Source organism: Rhinatrema bivittatum, chromosome 7 (genome assembly GCF_901001135.1).
Source record: "Rhinatrema bivittatum chromosome 7, aRhiBiv1.1, whole genome shotgun sequence".
NCBI classification, from domain to species: Eukaryota; Metazoa; Chordata; class Amphibia; order Gymnophiona; family Rhinatrematidae; genus Rhinatrema; species Rhinatrema bivittatum.
The window spans coordinates 213,674,598-213,691,847 of NC_042621.1; the positions used below are offsets into that span (position 1 = coordinate 213,674,598).

General features: G+C 42.7%; 1 protein-coding gene across 1 annotated transcript in view; it reads right to left on the minus strand.

Moving 5' to 3' along the window:
• The window catches only part of PRKG1 (protein kinase cGMP-dependent 1), a 2,212,673-nt gene extending 2,198,977 nt beyond the window's left edge, over positions 1-13,696 (minus strand). Inside the window, exon 1 of the mRNA XM_029609782.1 lies at positions 13,345-13,696. Coding sequence (XP_029465642.1) covers positions 13,345-13,616 — 272 coding nt within the window. The 5' untranslated portion in view covers positions 13,617-13,696. The remainder of the gene's footprint in view (positions 1-13,344) is intronic.
• Between the last annotated feature and the right edge of the window lie 3,554 nt (positions 13,697-17,250).

The following is a 17,250-nucleotide window of genomic DNA, read 5'->3' on the forward strand; positions in this document are numbered from 1 at the left end:
TTCTCATCCACAATATTGGGTACCAAACCACTTTATCTTGCATTAATCTGCTACCGGTTGTTAAAGCACATGGCATGACATCAGCAGAAATGACTTCACTTCCTTATTCCCGTGGGCATCCATGTGATAATGATCACAGGTAGCAGTGAATCAAAGATTTTTTTTTTTTTTTTACAGGAAGTCTGGCTGGCATCCTCTAAGGGAGTTATTGATTTGGCAAATTGAGCTCAATTACATATCATCTCACAAGTCATCCCTTCTGTGCTAGTCCCAGCATAAAGAACAGTCTCTTTCCTACCTAAAAAAAAAAGAAAAATCTGCTCAAAAGTACTGTTGCAAATCTGTTGATTAGATAAGAAAGTTAATTCTTAGCACATTAGATCTTGACTCTTTAGAATGTAAAATGACTACCCTTTCTAAGCAAAAAGACTGTGAAATGTAACTGTCCCCTGGGTGGCTGTTATTGCATCTTCCAGAAAATCTATTGGTACAATAACCCTCACTGCCATCTGGTGGCAATGCTACAGCTTTCTTTTCCTGGGGTTACTCTCTCCAGATTTCCCCTCAGAGCACAGTTCTGGAGATCACTTCCTCCCACTGAAGGATACTCCTTTCCTAGTTTTGTTCCGAGGATGACTAAAGATATTCCCTTTCATCCGGAGGTCTCAGGAGAACCCAGGGGCCCATTGCTTGGTCTCCTAAAGTATCTTGACATAAAATTCAGAGCAGAAGAAGGAGATTACCTTCATAATTGCATGGACAAATAGTCCTTGGTCCCAAGTCAAAATCTACCAAGTGACAGTGAAATTCTTATAATGGTTGGATTTGAATTGTATATATCTTTCTTAGGAATTGTCTTTATATGCTCTAGTACTGAGGGAGCCTGCATCAAGTTTAGGGGCTTTGGTTTTCAGTTATTATTTTATTTTGCTGGGAATTTCAGTGTTAAAGTCAGTGGGAAAAAATGACTTTGCTATAGCACACAGGAGAAAAATCAGTTGATAAAGTCATTTTCCATTGATTTCTTTTTTGTTCTAAAATTGAAATTCCAGGCAAAATAAAATAAAAACTGAAAATGAAGGTCCCTAATCATAAGGTAAAGGCTTATTCTGAAATAACATTATTTTATAGAATGATTCTGTGGAACAGCTAGTGAAATGATTCAATTAAAAAAACACTCTGATGAAGTGAATCTGTTTTGCTCTTCCCAGTAACTAGGAAGAAAATACCAGGACAGAACTGGCTTTAACAAGATAACGTATGATATTTGAGTTTACAGTTTTTGTTTCATATAAAGCACTTCTTCTAGTTGTGTCATCAAGGATACTGTAGATATCGTACAAGGTTTTTAAAGCAGAAATACTGCTAAATTCTTTGAAATAAAAATTTGTCATTTTCTCAGTTGCTTCCTTTTTGGGACTTATTTATGAAGCTCTTTTTTTTTTTAATTGTATTTTTGCTTCTATAGTTTTTGTTACAATAAAAAGTATTATGGTGATATCTTTTATTTTATTTTAAATCACCCACTCTTAATCCACTCTTTACTTTTCTTCATGCTAGATTTATGTTTTCAGGATGTTACATACTTGGATAGGAAGAAAGAAAGCCAGAGGTCCGTTAAGTCTGGGTTTTGAGAAGGATCAGTACAGCGGAGCCCCCATTACATATCCTTATAATGGAGGGATTCACAAGGAGCCAAAAGCTTCAAAATCTTTAATAACAAATATTCCCTTAAGAATTTATCAGAATCAAAAGAGGAAATCTTAATGATTTCCAACTGAATTATCTGCTTTTATACTGCTACTTTTAATGCATATTTATAATATTGTAAATGAATTACAGACTAATAAAATTTAGTAAAATGCTAAGTTTTAATTATTCTTAGATTCATATTAAGGTAATTTTCTTTTCTCCATAAAATATGGATCTGCTTCTTAAGTACTAGGACAATACATGATAGAGAGAATTATACATATATCAGACTCATTGTTTATATATGTTTATTTTTAAAAGAGTAAGTAAAGTATTGCACTGATTACAAAATAAAAAAAAGTAGTCAGATTGTACAAAAGAATTTAAAAAATGTATTTTCTGGCTCCAGCTTACACTATAATGCTATAGTATTCTTATTTAAGAATGTATTTGATTAAACATTATAATACCACAGAGTGAAAGGCTGTGACTAGCATTTTGAGATGCAGCTGTGGGGACATGAGCATATCTGTTTCACTTTCCATAATAAATCTGGAAGGATATGAATTACTATACCAAAAAATATTAGAAAACAGCTACAGTCACTGGAAGATTCAAAATGATGCAAGTAAATAAATATTCATGGTAAGTGCTTCATCACAGCACAAAGTAATATTGGATTATGAATATCCACAGGGAAGATGAATTTAGTAAAATTGAATAAATTTCTGCTTCAAATTACAATTGGCATCGTAAAATGTCGACTTGTCAAAGTTGTCATGAAATGAGAAATAGCAAATAATCATTACCCATGTTAATGATTTGGCAAGAAAATAAGTAAATATGTATTTAAAAGTACATATGCACACAAATGGTGTATCCCTTATAATCTGTGCATTCTCTGATGCTATTCTAATTTCCACGATTGGCTTTGATTGTATGCTACATGCTTACAACCAAGGGATTTATTCAAAAGTGTCGTTTTTAAGCATTGCTATAAAGCAATGTGTGGATCATTGTGAGCATGGTCCAAGAATACTGGTTAAGACAAGGACAAAAAAAAAAAAGATCTGAAACATAATGCGGGGCACATGCAATCAAAGTTACATCATACTGATAAAAGCGATTTCTACTGTCTGCCTCGTGTCTCCACATTATAGAAAAGAGCCATTTGTTCTCCAAATGAGCATCAATTATTTAGCAACCATTTCAGAAACAGCAGTTGGGAAGGGAGGAGGGGGAGTTTCTCTTAACTTGGAGAAGGGGTCCCCTTTCCCCTGTAGATTTCAGATTTTTTTTTCTAAATGGACCATCTGTCATTTAGGTAATACCAGAAATGGTGCTTATGCATTCAATCTGTATTCTATACACTGTACATGCCTGGGTGTGCGTACTGTGACTGTGTGTGTATATATAGATATAGAAATAGATATTCAGATCTTGATTTTCATTATGCAATAAATATTTAGGAACAGCTTTTATACAGCATAATCTTTTGGAATATGTAAGCCGTTAAAAATTATACTTGAAGAGTTTGAAAATAAATGCATTGCTTCATCTCATGCCTGTCTGACTTTTACCTTGATAGCTAGTTTATATTTTCCATAAACAAACGAAATCTGAAGATGAATCCAAAGGCTCATACTCAAATCACATGAAGTATAATTTATAGAATATTAGTTTCTAAAAAAGGGACGACAAGAAACATATGTAAACTATTAAGCTAGCCTTATGGAAATATTTGGAAAATGAAGTCTTTGTCCACTTGCATGTTTCTATAGCACTGGGCCCATCTGGGAAACAAAAGTTAAAAATTCCATAATAAGCTATCATTACTTTCTTCTTAAATGTAGGTCCACTTGAATGCGTGGAAATAAAGCTCAACGAACAAAGAAGAAATGTAAGGTTGGGCGACTTTGATAACGTTTGGGTTTTTTTTTACTAGCTTTCCCGTGTTAACTCCATTATCAGATCAAAACAAAAGGGAATGTAATGCTAGTCAAGAAATGTAGTCTGATAAAGCGGTATCATCTTATATATTAGTCTGTTTGTTGACCTTTATTCCAGATGAGCTCTTGTGATGCTTACACGCACTGGCACTGGAGCTTTAACAGCTATCAGAGGCAAAGACATTGACGCATAACCCTGGCATGGTGCATACATTCGAACACCCCCCCTCCACACACACACACCCCATGCACTCCCTCCGCCTCCCCCAATTAGACACCACACCATTTGTTATTCCATTTCAAACTTTTATTAACCCCCATATTAACCACCAACTTCAGGAAACATGAGAAAATGAATTTGTTAACAATAGCCTTAGCACCAAACCTTCCTGGCAATGGAGAAATTAGGCCACAGCTTCAAACATCTTTTGTAACTGAGCACTCACTGCCGAGGAGGCTTCTACTGTGAAACCATATTGTTATTCTCGTAATCACATCGCCATTACTCGCCTTGTAGCCCCAGCATCAAGCCATGCCAGGCAAGATGTCTGGGACACGGAGCAGCCACACTGTGCTTCCCCCACCATTTATTTGCCATATCCCTATGCCGGCCACATTCCTGACCTGGGTCCTTTATTCTCATTTTCTCACACCTTCCCCAGTGACCCGTTATTCCTGGTCTGGATACTGTGGGCTATCTGAACCAAGCAAAAACAAATGCCCATTACCAGCCCAAGTGGCTGCAATCTAATGATACCTGAGCACCCTGCTATTTTTCGTCTTCCTTTCTGACTGGTGAGTTGCCACCATGGGAGGTGCCAGTAACCCCTTACTCAGGCCTGCCTCCCCCACCCTAACATGGCGACCTAAGACCGTTTCAATAGCTGACTGCATGCTCAGATTTAAAATGTCCAGGCCTATATCTATCAGGTATATGTACCCCATCTGACCCCAAATAAACCTGTGCATTGAGTCATCAATTCATCATGAAGAATCAGATGACACCCCCAAGGTCCTCACATAGCTGGCCATTTCCTTTCTTCTTGCTCTTCTCTATCCTTTTGTGACTCCTGGCTCCTTTCTCTTCTAACCTAGGAATGATTTAAGACTGGATAATAATAACCACCACCTTCCACTCTCTATTACTTGTTATTATAAAATTGACTGATTATTTTGTCTCACTACATCATTGCTCCCCAAGTGTATGATAACGATACGCTCTAGTCATCAGCCAAAGTGTGGGGATCAGCTGCTTCCACTGTATACCTCTATGGCCCATCCATCTTATAACTGCACTTTCTGAAGTTTTTCCAGCATTTCGCCACCTGTCCTCCTTGGGACTTTCTTATTACTTAGAAAATATATGAATGTCCAACAATCCACAATGCGTCCCAAGCCATCCTTTCTCCTACTGTACAGAAGACCACTCAGGGGTGCATAAGAAATGCCATTACATTGCACCCCTCACGTGGCTTCTGAATCTATCAGATTTCACCACCCTAGGCAGCCTGCCATCATTCTGAAAGCTCGAGAATGCTATACCATTATTGTGTCTCGAAATGGTCCTTCTCTGGGCAGCCTTATGCGCGAGTATGATTCCTCGGCTGTAATCAGGTAGACGATGTTACCTTGTGACCGGCCCAGCAAAACCCTGCATCCGTCCTCATTCCTATCTGTCTTAGATTTCCTTAACCATATCTGGAGATTATCTCCTAGTACTGTTATATCCCATGGCTTTCTTTTCTGACACTAATGGTTCCAGGCACAACCACAATGATGCTGCAAATAACACGATTAGGAATGTTGCCCTAAATAGCCCAACCTCGTAGCTATCCCACACTGTCCTAAGTCGGGCCAGCCATTGTTCCCCCAAAATACTTGTTGCTATGGGCCTCTTCGAGCCCATAGTTATCCCTGAGCATTTGTTCCCCCCGTCTATTATTTTTTTTTATCGTAAATGCCCCAGTGGTTGCCCTAACGGCGCGTTAATTTTTCATCCCATGCCTCACATAGCACCACCATAATATGGGCAAATGTAGTCTATAGAATAGTCCCCCATTTCTGGGCTCTTCCCCAGTCATTTTGTTATAAACTGTGTAAAATAGTTAAACCTTTGCCCTTCTGATAAGATCCTTGGTTCCACTGATGCTATATTGTTGCCACCTATGTCCCTTCTGCTCACCCTGTTGCTTCTGTTTTAATAGAAAGTAAAGTAGCAGCAGTGTTCCCTGTTTATGGACAGCTGGATTTAGTCACCTATAACATCATCTCCTTATTTCATAGTCTGACCATTTGCCAACTCCTCTCCCCCACCATTTGCCAGAGATGCTTCCCACTTTTACTCATTTTTAATTATTTATTTACTTATTTATTTTTGAGACTGGGTATAAAAGCAATTTGGATCCTTATAGCCCCTCCATTTCTTGGAGGGCAACATATCCCCCCGTGGATGGTTATGATACCCTACGTGTAACCAAATCATTGAATTTTGTTCTAGACCTTCCAGTAGCCCTTCCATTAACGTTCTGCTTTACTCAGTGCTAGCACTGAGGATGCTGGGGTCCTCAAGGTTCACGATGTCAGTAACCTGCAATAAGACAACTGGAAATGTGTCAGCGATGATATTTTGCTGTAAAATGCAATGATTCTAGAACATTGCAAAACCCGTTTCTCATAGCAGCTGTGGCGGCATGCCTGAATGTGGGGGAAGGGAATTTATGTATCGCGATGTCTCCCAACCAGTGTGTCATGGCAAACTGCTGCACCTTCAAACCTGATCAGGTGTGCTACAGAAAAGTGGCTCTTAAACATGTAGGAGCTCCTTTCTTCAGAACATGTGCAGTTGGGCATGCCTCTTCTTCTTCCTAGCTGTAGAATGAGCTTTGGAATCTACAGCGCAGGGATAGCTGGGACCTGCTTCGTGCAGCACACACGGTGTATACAGCAGCTCCCCATCTTCTCCATCCTGATCCTCCTCCTTTGAGTCCTTCTAGCTCCTGTATTATCCCCAGATGAGGAAAGCATACACTGAGCACTGCATGACTCTGCCTGCTTGGGGCAGCAGTAGTGAGAGAGCTCTGGCAGCTACATGCAGCAGCCAAGGTAACTAACTGAGCTGCCTACCTGCACCACACCAGCATCTCCTTATCCTGCACTTGTACACAGAGGGAGCAGATCCATCATGACAGGTTCATGCCTCTGGTCCTCCCCCCCCCCCCCCTTGTTTTAAAATTTAGAAAAAGAGACTGGTGAGGCTTTCAGTGCTGCTTTAGCACCATTGTTTTGAGGTTTTTTTGGGCATATGAGTCCGCTCCATATCCCCCTTTCTTGCTTGGTGGAGATCGGTGTGCCACATAACATCTTTATTAATGTAGGTTTGAAAAGGTTGGGAAATACTGGTCTATCTCACACCTGGGATGCAGCTTTACTTTACCGAACTATGTTACCAAGCTTATAAGGCACCACCACTACTATTAGGAACAGAAACATGTACAATTTACTATATGTGCCTCTATGTAAATCGTTGTGACGGTAATATACTGAACGACGGTATAGAAATGATTTTAAATAAATACTATAGGGTACCATGGCAAGAAAGCCCTCCGCTTGAGCTCAGTTACTCTTATGATTACCTGCGTCAGCCTTTGAAAAGACAGCTTTATTCCCCATTCCCCACTGTAGCCGACTCTGACAATGAGTATGACTGATTATGCCCTCGTAGGCTGGTTATGGTGACCACTAAGAATACATGCCTTATATACATAGGCAGGCATAGGCACACGATGCTCCCACCTCCCTCTCTGTAAGCTGAAATATATTGTTAACTGGCAGCAGTTCTTCTAGCAATCATGAGAGGCTTCCTTACTCATGGAAGAAAGGCTCCAGGTAGTAAAGTTCTCTAAGCCCACACTGCAAATCTACCTGAACTCCAGCTCTGCATAATCTTTACTTTTAACTTTATACTCGGAATGTGCCCCAGTTCCGTGCCCAAATAATATTTAACCATGGGCACCTCTTGATTGTTTGCCCACATTAGGCTGAAAGCAGAATTTAATTGTGTCCTCAAAGTAACTAATAAGAAGGGATTGATATCCCCAAAAAAGCTGTAAAATAGAAAATGTTACTTTGCATTAAACTTCACAAGCCCACTGGCTTACCCTATTGCATGAGAAATAGTTCCCTTTACCTTTCTCTCCTCCTGTGTCTCCAACAGCCATTAGCCTACCCTCAATGGATCCTTTGCTAGAATGTGGGCCTCTTGGCTCCAGCTTAATTACCTCTTAAGTAGTTAATTGCTTTTTGTTTAAACTCTTTTGCTCAGCAGTGCTGTACAGGCATCACTGTCTGACCCCCCCACCCATTAAGTTGATAAACTCCTTGGCATCCTCTGGTTCACAGGTCCCTGACAGGTTCTGCTCAAATTACTTCAAACTTCCTCTCTACCTTTTTACCCTATGGTAGGTTTCTGATGCTTGCCCCAATGCAATTACCATGTTGGTTTTGCAGAAACTAGAAGAGATGTGAATGTATTACTCTGGTCTCTTTACTGTATGATAAAGAGCCATTTCCAGCCTCCGTGAACCTCCCCAACTTTAACATTCCTACTCATCATAAATATTGGGACTGGCTTCTTCTCCACCTTTTGTTTTCACAAGTGCTGTCTCTCTGTTTACCCAGCTTTTTTGAATAGGGACAAGTAGCTAGCTCCGTTGGTAAATGTAACCATCCTTGAATTAATCTGTTAATTCATTGAAAGACTGTTGGTATTATAAAATAAATCAATCTTCTCCAGAAACTTTTAGAACCGTACGTTTCTTACATTGCCCTTTAAGTTATAACTTAACAGCAAAGTAAGCTTCTCCACAAGTTTAGCAAAGTCTAATTGAACTATTATTTTCTGGTACTGTATGCTCTTGCCATTTGTTCATTCTCTGAAGGTACAGCTTGTAGGCAAGCTTAGCAAAACTTCAGTAGCTATATCTCATCCTAGCTATATAAATTCTGCATGCAGCATATAATGTTAGATAATTATAGATTTGTCTGTGCACATATACATACTGTATACATTCAACCTCTCTTCCCCTCCCCCACCCCGGAGGGGGATGCCAGTGGGGGGAAGGTTGGAGGACTGCCTCCTCACTGGGACAGCGGCAGCATGCAATCTTTGCCGGTGGGGGTGTAGGCCAGTCTCGACTCTCTTATAAAAGGTTAATGTTAAGTTTCCATAAAGTATTTCAGTATTGTTGGGTTTATGTTCATGCTTGTATGGCTGTGGCCGTTTTTATCCACTTAATAAAGAGCATTATGGAAATTGCATTGTGTCGTTGTTGGTAAGGGGGGGCAGAGACAGGGGTGGGGGGGAGGGTGAGGTTCCCAGAAACTACAGCATGCCCAAGTTATGTTAGATAGTTATGTATCTGCCTGTACACATATACATACTGTATATATATATTATATATATATATATATATATACACACAACCTGTCTCCCCCTCCCCTTAACTAGAAACCCCATGGTGCTTGGTGTTATCATATTCTTCCAGCAAACCCTAACTGGTGAATTTGCTACTAGTAAGATCCCTTTATAGAAAGATGCAGTTTGTTAGGCTGGGAAGGCCATCCATTTGCCTGCTTTTTTGCATTTAAAACAGCTTCTTATACAAAATACTACATTACTAGCAATTCAGATTACCTGCTTTACTGCTAAGTAGTGTTTATTAATCCTTTGTTTATTAAATATGTTCAATGTATTTGATTTAGGAAATCTATTTTCCTGCATACTCTGTTTTTAATGTAAACCGGTATGATTTGTATCTGATACAAGAATGTCGGTATATAAAAATGCAAAATAAATAAATAAATAAGTGCCAAAGCCCATTCCACATCCTGTCACAGTTAACTACTAATACCTGTACATCTCTGCTCTTGCATTAATCCAATTGATATAAATTATCTTGTTTATAAAATTTAGCTGCTAATATGGCTATCATTGCATTTTTTTCTTTCAAAACAGAACAATCATCTTAAAAGTATCCCTCACTCCCCCCTCCCCAGTCCGTGAGAGAAAGTGAGTGTGTGTGTGTGTGTGTGTGTGTGTGTGTGCGCGCGCACTCAAACACACACACACCATACTTAACCTTCTCTGTGCCTGCAGTCCACTTGATCTCTGGGCCAGAGTGGGCCCTTTGTATCACTACCTAACTGGTTTCAATCACCATGTTGTATCCTCACTGCAAACACACACCTCATCCTCACATTCTCTATTCCTGCAGTCCACTTGATCTCTGGGCTAACAGGGGCCCAATACACTGCTTTCTTTATATCAATGCCGCTCACCTGCCTGCATCTCTCTCAGGTTCTTTGCTGCTCCTCATCTATCTGCATTTTTATCTGGACCCTCACCACTCTGCATTTGAATCTCACCCACATTCCTGTCTGTCTGCATCTCTGTCTGGTCCCTCCTTGCTCTGTGTCTGTCTTGTTCTCTCTCAGGTCCCTGATCCCGTGCCATCCTCTGACACTCTTTCTGCTCGCTCTCTCCCCTCCATTCCCTCTCTGTCCAGAGACTCTATCTGCATCTTCTTTATTCCCATCACCTGCTTTGCTGCTCCACGAGCACTATTGCCATGTAGTGAAACTGTAAGTGCAGGTGGCAACTGAAAATCCTACTCTGTCCAGTCTTTACTGTGCTGCTCAGGTTCCATGACTACAAGTGCTTACATATACAGTCACCTTATTCCAGGTCCTTTAGTCCAGTAGTCCCCAACCCTGCCCTGGGGGCCCACCAGCCAGTCGGGTTTTCAGGATATCCACAATGAATATTCATGAGAGAGAAAATGTGCATGCCTCCAAATTTTCTCTCATGCATATTCACTGTGGATATCCTGAAAACCCGACTGGCTGGTGGGCCCCCAGGACAGGGTTGGGGACCACTGCTTTAGTCTGTTTCTCATGTTGAGGATCACTTTATAGGTCACCTATGTACCTGATATTTAATTGCTATTCCTCTCCTACACCATTGATCAATCTCCTCTCCTGTTCTTAACCAGCTTAGCATACTGTCCTTGTGATTTCCATGTTGGTACTGTACTGGGACTGCCACACTCCTCATTCCTTATAAGCAATGCCCGATAAGCAATGAAGCAAACAGGATTCCCAGTTGTACCTCTGTAAAAGTAAAAAAAAAAAAAGAAAAGAAAACTTCTGCTTTCTCCCAGCCTCTTTCCTGCTGCTGCTGTTGTTCACATCTGCTGTCCCCCTTCCTTCTGCCATGCTGCCAAAGCATTCAACTGCTTAACTTCCCTCTGCCTTCTCCCTTTCATACATCCGCCCTATACCTGCCCTAAACAACTGGCTCCTGCCAGGCTAAACCCCATCCCCCTCCTGTACCTGCTCTTCCTGAATCCTGCTCCACCCAATGGTTAGGAGCTAGGAGCCATCCTAAATAAATTGTGAGTGAGGGGGGTGGGTGGGGGAGGCTGAAAGCGATGGCCCAGTTATGCACCTCTGGCCACCCAGGGTGGCCACAGCAGCTATATTACTGCAGCCTCTCAAGACATTCAATAAAACTGCCCCGTTTGGCTAAAAAAAATCCCCATCGAGAATACTTTTTAAGCAAGTCAAGCCAAAATAAGGCAAGTATTTAAACTAGAATGTCAGACATGCAAAACTCTAACACAACACCCTGTGGGAACGTTGGGGGCCGGATACTTCTTTCAATGCACATCCACCACTTCTTTCGTACTGAATCTGAGCTGTTTCTTTAAGTCATTTGGCACATCCCCCCCCCCCCCCCCAACACATTTACTACTATGTACATATTTTACATCTGTCAACATTGTTTAAAACTGTAATGAGTCGGCATGCTGAAAATAAACTTTATGGTTTCCACTATAAAGCCCAAGTCATATAACTGAGTGGAAAAAATTGAGCCTGTGTCTTACAAAGTAGAAAGAAGAGGACATGAGAATACACTTCGAAAAGCACGGAAAAGAAAATGTGCACTTAGCATGATCTAATATGCAAGCCATCCATGCAACTAACTTTTTCCCTTTGCAGCTTTCTCAGACCGGCTGAGGAGCAGTTTTCATTGTTTTTTTTTCTAAGCGCTCTGCTGTCAAACTGACAAACACCTTGTACAGTAAAACAAAAGTTTGCTCTCAGAACTAAAGGACTCGGTATTTACGACGCGCTCCTTCCAAATTCCTGAGACTTCAGGGAAAGCTGATTTAAATAAGCCTGCAACCAGTCACGTGACAACGAATCAGCAACATGAACTCCCCAGGCAGCCTTCGGAAGCACTGTCCTTCCTTAAAGGGGCAGGCACTGACATCTAGACCAATGGAGCCGCCTGAAAAGCAGTTTAGACTTACACCAAGGGCATTCACGAGTTCACTCCTGTGAAGGACAAAGGTCTAATCACCGCCTTCTGTGGCTATTTCAGACGAGGTGCAGCTAAATTAAAATGTTACACAAACCGTGCACGCATTGCCAATGAGTTAACTTTTGCAACAACTGTTTACTCTTTAAATACACATTCGAATGCCGCTTATTCTGAATGGCTGCTTTGCAAGCAGCACTTTCTTCTTCTTATAGCATTGTGCTCAGGGAGATAAGCCTTGTTTCAGGATGAATGTTAAACAGAATTGTGGTGACAATCCTTAGAACTACCATGGCTGTTTCATGGGCTGGAACTGGTACTAAAAGTTGCCCTATAATAGGAACATGAAGAATACAGAACATTTTTCTGCAAGCTGATCATCATGAGATATACTCCATCCAGGAAAGCGGAGAAGTGTCCATTCACCTCACTATTCAGTGTCTAATAAAGCTCATCTCCATATAAACTACTAGACAATATTTACCACGATTAGAAATTTACCACATTTTAAATTCTGGAGGGTGAGCTTTTTTTTTTTAGCTTTTGAAATGGCAGTTTGCATCTGTACCACTCAGTTTGGTTAAAAATGTGGAATGGAATAGGAGCTGTGGTTCAGAATGTGAAATGAGTATCAGACTGAGCGAATTAAAGAAAGAGAGAGAGGTATAGATTTGGGCCTAATGGGAGATTAAATATCCTTTAACATGCATATTCTGCTCTGTACTTGCAGCTTCTAAAAGCCAATAATGGTCTGGACTTCCTCTCTTTAATTTGCAAAGGGGCTTTAATGACGGTTCTGATCGATGCTGCTCTCGCTTTTCCGCCTGGGGCTCAGTTTCAGCCCCCACCTCTCCCGTAAAGCCACTGCAACTGTGCTGGCAAGAAGAAACACGAAAAAGTCAAGTTCGCAGATTCTGCTTTTAGAGGGATCGACAAGAGCGAGAAGTAAGTTTTAGTGTCAGACGTAACTGGAAAGCAAAATCAACTTTTTCCCCCTTTTCAGGTCCCAGTTCGGTGAGACAGTTCAGCCAAGAAAACCCCTGCCTGTTCTCGGCCAGAATAATCCGAGCATGCACGTGATAAGAGAATTAACACCACCACCCCTACCAGTGCCAGCCATAATTTATAAACTATTATCCCAACCCTGGATCTGAATAGGTTTACATTAGAAAACAAGATCCTTCCTGAGGGGAGAGCTGAATTGCTTTACCCGGCCCCTCTCCCTCCCTCCTTTTGAACCGAGATTACAGTTTTCTTTTGGTACAGGAGCCAACCAGGGGAAAGAGTATGAGATCTCGTGCCTTTTTGTAAAAATCGTCCTACCTTTCGGATTTGGTGAATTTTCTAAACGGTTGCCTGGTCAGATCGTGGTAAGACCTATAGCTCTGGGGTTCGGCCGAGATGCCCTGGGCTCTGGTGGTCCTGGGTCCAATCTGGGTGCTGCTGGGCACTGGCAAAACTGACTGATACTTGTGGAGCTTTCTCTTCAGTTCCTGGATTTCCTCCTCCTTCTCCGACAGCCGATTCTCGAGTTCTTTAATCCTCTCTTCCTTTAGCATCAAAATCTTGGCAAATTCCTCTTCCAGCTCGCTCATTTTCCACCCTCCACCAACTCTGGTATCCCGCAGCAGAGGAACAGGAATGGGGAGTGAATTGGAGCGCGCCCCTGAGCACCGGGGGGGGGGGGGGGGGGGAAAGATCGGGCACTAATGCGCGGTAATGAGGTTTCTTCGATCCACTTAGGCTGAATGGACTGAAAACCGAGGGGAGGATGAGAAGAGGTCTAAATGCACTGGAAGACAGAGACTGAGTGCTAGTCCAGAGTTTCTCTTGGGAATGGGTGATTATCTTTCACTGAGAAACCAATTAAGAGCTGCCCTGCTTCCCTCGAGACCCCCCCCCCAAAAAAAAAAAAATCACTCCATCAATAATACAAAAAAAAAATCCCACCCCTGAAATCTGGACTGTAAATGTTTGCTCGGAGCAGCTCCTACAATAATCACGCAGCTGTAAGCGGTACAAAAGAAGACCCGGGGGGGGGGGGGGGGGCGAGGAGCCTTATGCCACTGTCCAAGACTTGATCCTTGAAATAGCAGCAATTACCATGTGATCGGAACGGTGACGCAGCCCTCTTTAACTGGATCCTAAGAATCAGGACTTTTTTTTTTTTTTTTTTTTTACAGCACTTCATGAAGATGAACTAACCCCGAGATAATGGCTTGGGCTAATGCCTCTGTCTCTGGCTGGCTTAGTCTACATGTGCCGAGCTGCCCGGGCAGGGAGCGATCCGAGGTGGGGAGGGGCCCCCTAGGGCTGTGCCATCGCACTGCTCGCTCACTCTCTCCCCCTCTCTCTGTCTCCGGCTTGCACTTTGTTCCCGTGGCTTTACTGCCGAAACTGCAGACATCGCCGCTGGGAAGAGAAAAAGTCCAGAGCAGCTAGCGGGCAAGACGGACCTCGGACTTCCAGGAAATAATGGTGATGAGCAGAAAGTTCGCCCATCGCGGAAGTGGGGAAAGTATGCACGGCACGGCACAGCTCGGCCACATTTGGAAGGGACCTGGCGCTCTCCGTGCCCTGGATTTGCACGGGGTGATCGTTTAGGCTTAACATTTCTTGAATGTGACTAGCTTTCATGCTAGCAGTTTGTTTCCCCAGCCTTTATTTCTGGAATGCAACCAGAAAGCTTTCTCAAATGAAAATGTGAGTTTAACGGAATTCCTGAAATAATTCTTCTATCATATGATTCAATCTATTAACTTCTCCGACCCTCCCTCCCTCTCTCTCCCCATCTTTCTTCCTGCCCTGGCTGTCTTTCTCTGCTCCACCCCACACTTAACTTGTACGGGGGCTGATCCTCGTTTAGGATGCCACATTCACTTGCCTGCCATTCATTTAGCAAAAGATGGCATAAGAGGAAGGAGGTAACATCAGACTCAACAGGGTTTCTTGTACCAGAATTTTAAATATTTTTCCTGAACCTAATCTTAAAATTAAAGACATTGTAACTATTTAAAATAAACTTGGATGTGCTTCCTATTTGTCATAAATAACCCCACTTTACAGAGAAAAAGATGAGTGCCCTGCTGTACAGTCAGTTGTGTCCCTAGCATGGCAGGAAAGAAACTCATTCTTAAGCCAGGGTAGGTTGAATAGGTTAGTTATATTACTGACTTACAAATAATCCTTGTTTATACTACTTGGGATTTTAAAATCCCTCTTTGCTATAAACTACTGAAGTGTGATAGAATGGTGTAAGTTTGAAATATCATAGTGTGTAATAATAAAATCACAGCTTTAAATCAGTCTTGGCTTAAACACGTGTTTTCTCCACTCCTTAAGAGCGGGGAAAGGTGCAGGTACTTGGATTCATTTATTTATTACTGGCATTTATATGCTGCCTATGCCAAAGCTCTAGGCGGTGAACAGTATTACGTACATCCTTGAGGGGTAGGGGGGAGGGGCAGAAAATCAGGGCAACCTTCCAGTGCCCTGCCCCTCAAGGCACCCTCCCCTCCCTAACAATTGTCTGCCGGGTTCAGTCACGGCATGGCCTCCCCCCTTCCCATCCCCCCTCCTGCAGGTAGGGTATATAAGAGAGCAGCTCTTTTACTGGTTGTACCTCCGCTGTCACTACCATGGCATGGGAAAAGCACCACTTGGAGGAAGGAGGTTAAAAGCAAGTGAAGCACTGGTGCTTTTCTCTGATTTAAATTTAGGAAACTTTGTAATGGAAAAATTTGTACATGTGTTGCCAACATAACATGGTTAGAAGAAGAAAAAGAAGAAAAAAATATCTAATAGTGCTAAGTAATAACAGTAATTAAAATTCTCAGGACTCAGACAGGTAATAGTATGGACAATTACTAGGTAGATTCTGGTGCTGTTCTGTGTTATCCCTGGCCATGGCATACAGGGCTGGTGCCCCAATTTTATTGGCTGGTAGGGGTGGGAAGGGGGGAAATTTTCCTTTCCTTTTTCATTTTGTTTTTGGGAGGCCTTTTCCCCACAAATTTTGTTTCAATTAATGTTTATTTTGTTTCTTTAGTTTAAAAAATGAAATAAATATTGAAAAAAAAAAACTCCAAAAAAAGAGAAACAGAAAAGAAACAGGGCCCCCCTGGGCCTCCCGTGTCTACCCATCCCTCCCACCCGGAAAAATGCTGGGGCCAGGTTCCTTCCCAGTCCCCAATTATCCAGTCCAGGGGGGATCCGCAGCAAGGCCTAGACCCTGGCCCAAACCGGGGCCTTGCGTGGAGCCTAGGCTGAACTAATGTGGCCTAAGCTTACTCGAGGCCGAAGCTTCAGCCTGGTTCTAGGCATCAGGGCCAGTTGGTCCCGAAGCGTCAGCCTTGCATAGGTTTATGCTACAGTAGGTCGCTGTGATCTTGCAAGGCTGAGGCTTGGAGGCCTGAACCTGATGCCTGGGCCTCAGCCTAGGCCAGCGCTCGGACCCAGGCCCAGAGGCCAATTCCCAATGCCTAGGTCTCAACCTAGGCCAGTGTCTGGACCCAGACTTAATGCTGCAACCTGGACTGGAGGCCAGGTCCCTATCCTGGGACCTCGACCCAGGCCTCGACCCAGGCCCAATGCTGGGGCCCAACCCAGAGGCCAGATCCTGATGCCAGGGCCTCAGCCTAGACCTAGGCCTGATGCCGTGGCCCGGCCCAGACCCTGGCTCGACGTCATACCCAGGTGCAATGCCAGGGCTCAAGCCAGAGCCAAGGTCCGACTCCTGGGCCTTAGCCTAGGATCAGGGCAAGCCTGAAGGCCAGGCCTCAGAGCTCCTCTTTAGAGTCCTCTTTCTTCGGCTCTTCTTCGCCAACTGACACCATCCACTGAGGTCATTGAGCTGCAGTTAATTAACTCCAATGCATCCTCCCCAGCGGAAGGCACCATTTTTATGTACAGTAGCTAATTCAACTTCCATACATCAAAATGATGCCCATCAATTAACTCCTGCGCAATGACCCCAGCAAATGGTGATAGTTGGTGAGCAAGAGCTGAAGAAAGAAGATATTGAAGAGGAGCTCTGCCTGTGGGTGCCAAAATCTTAAATCCTGCCCTGGTTATGTTATTAAGAGAATCACCAGTTATCGCCTAGTCACTGGAGCCAATTGGTTCATGTTGACTGTGTTGTCACAAATAGCACTGGACAGTATGTGAACCTTCCCAGGGGAGCCAGTCTATGACTCTCTTAGTAATATGGCTGTTCTCAGGATTGGGGAG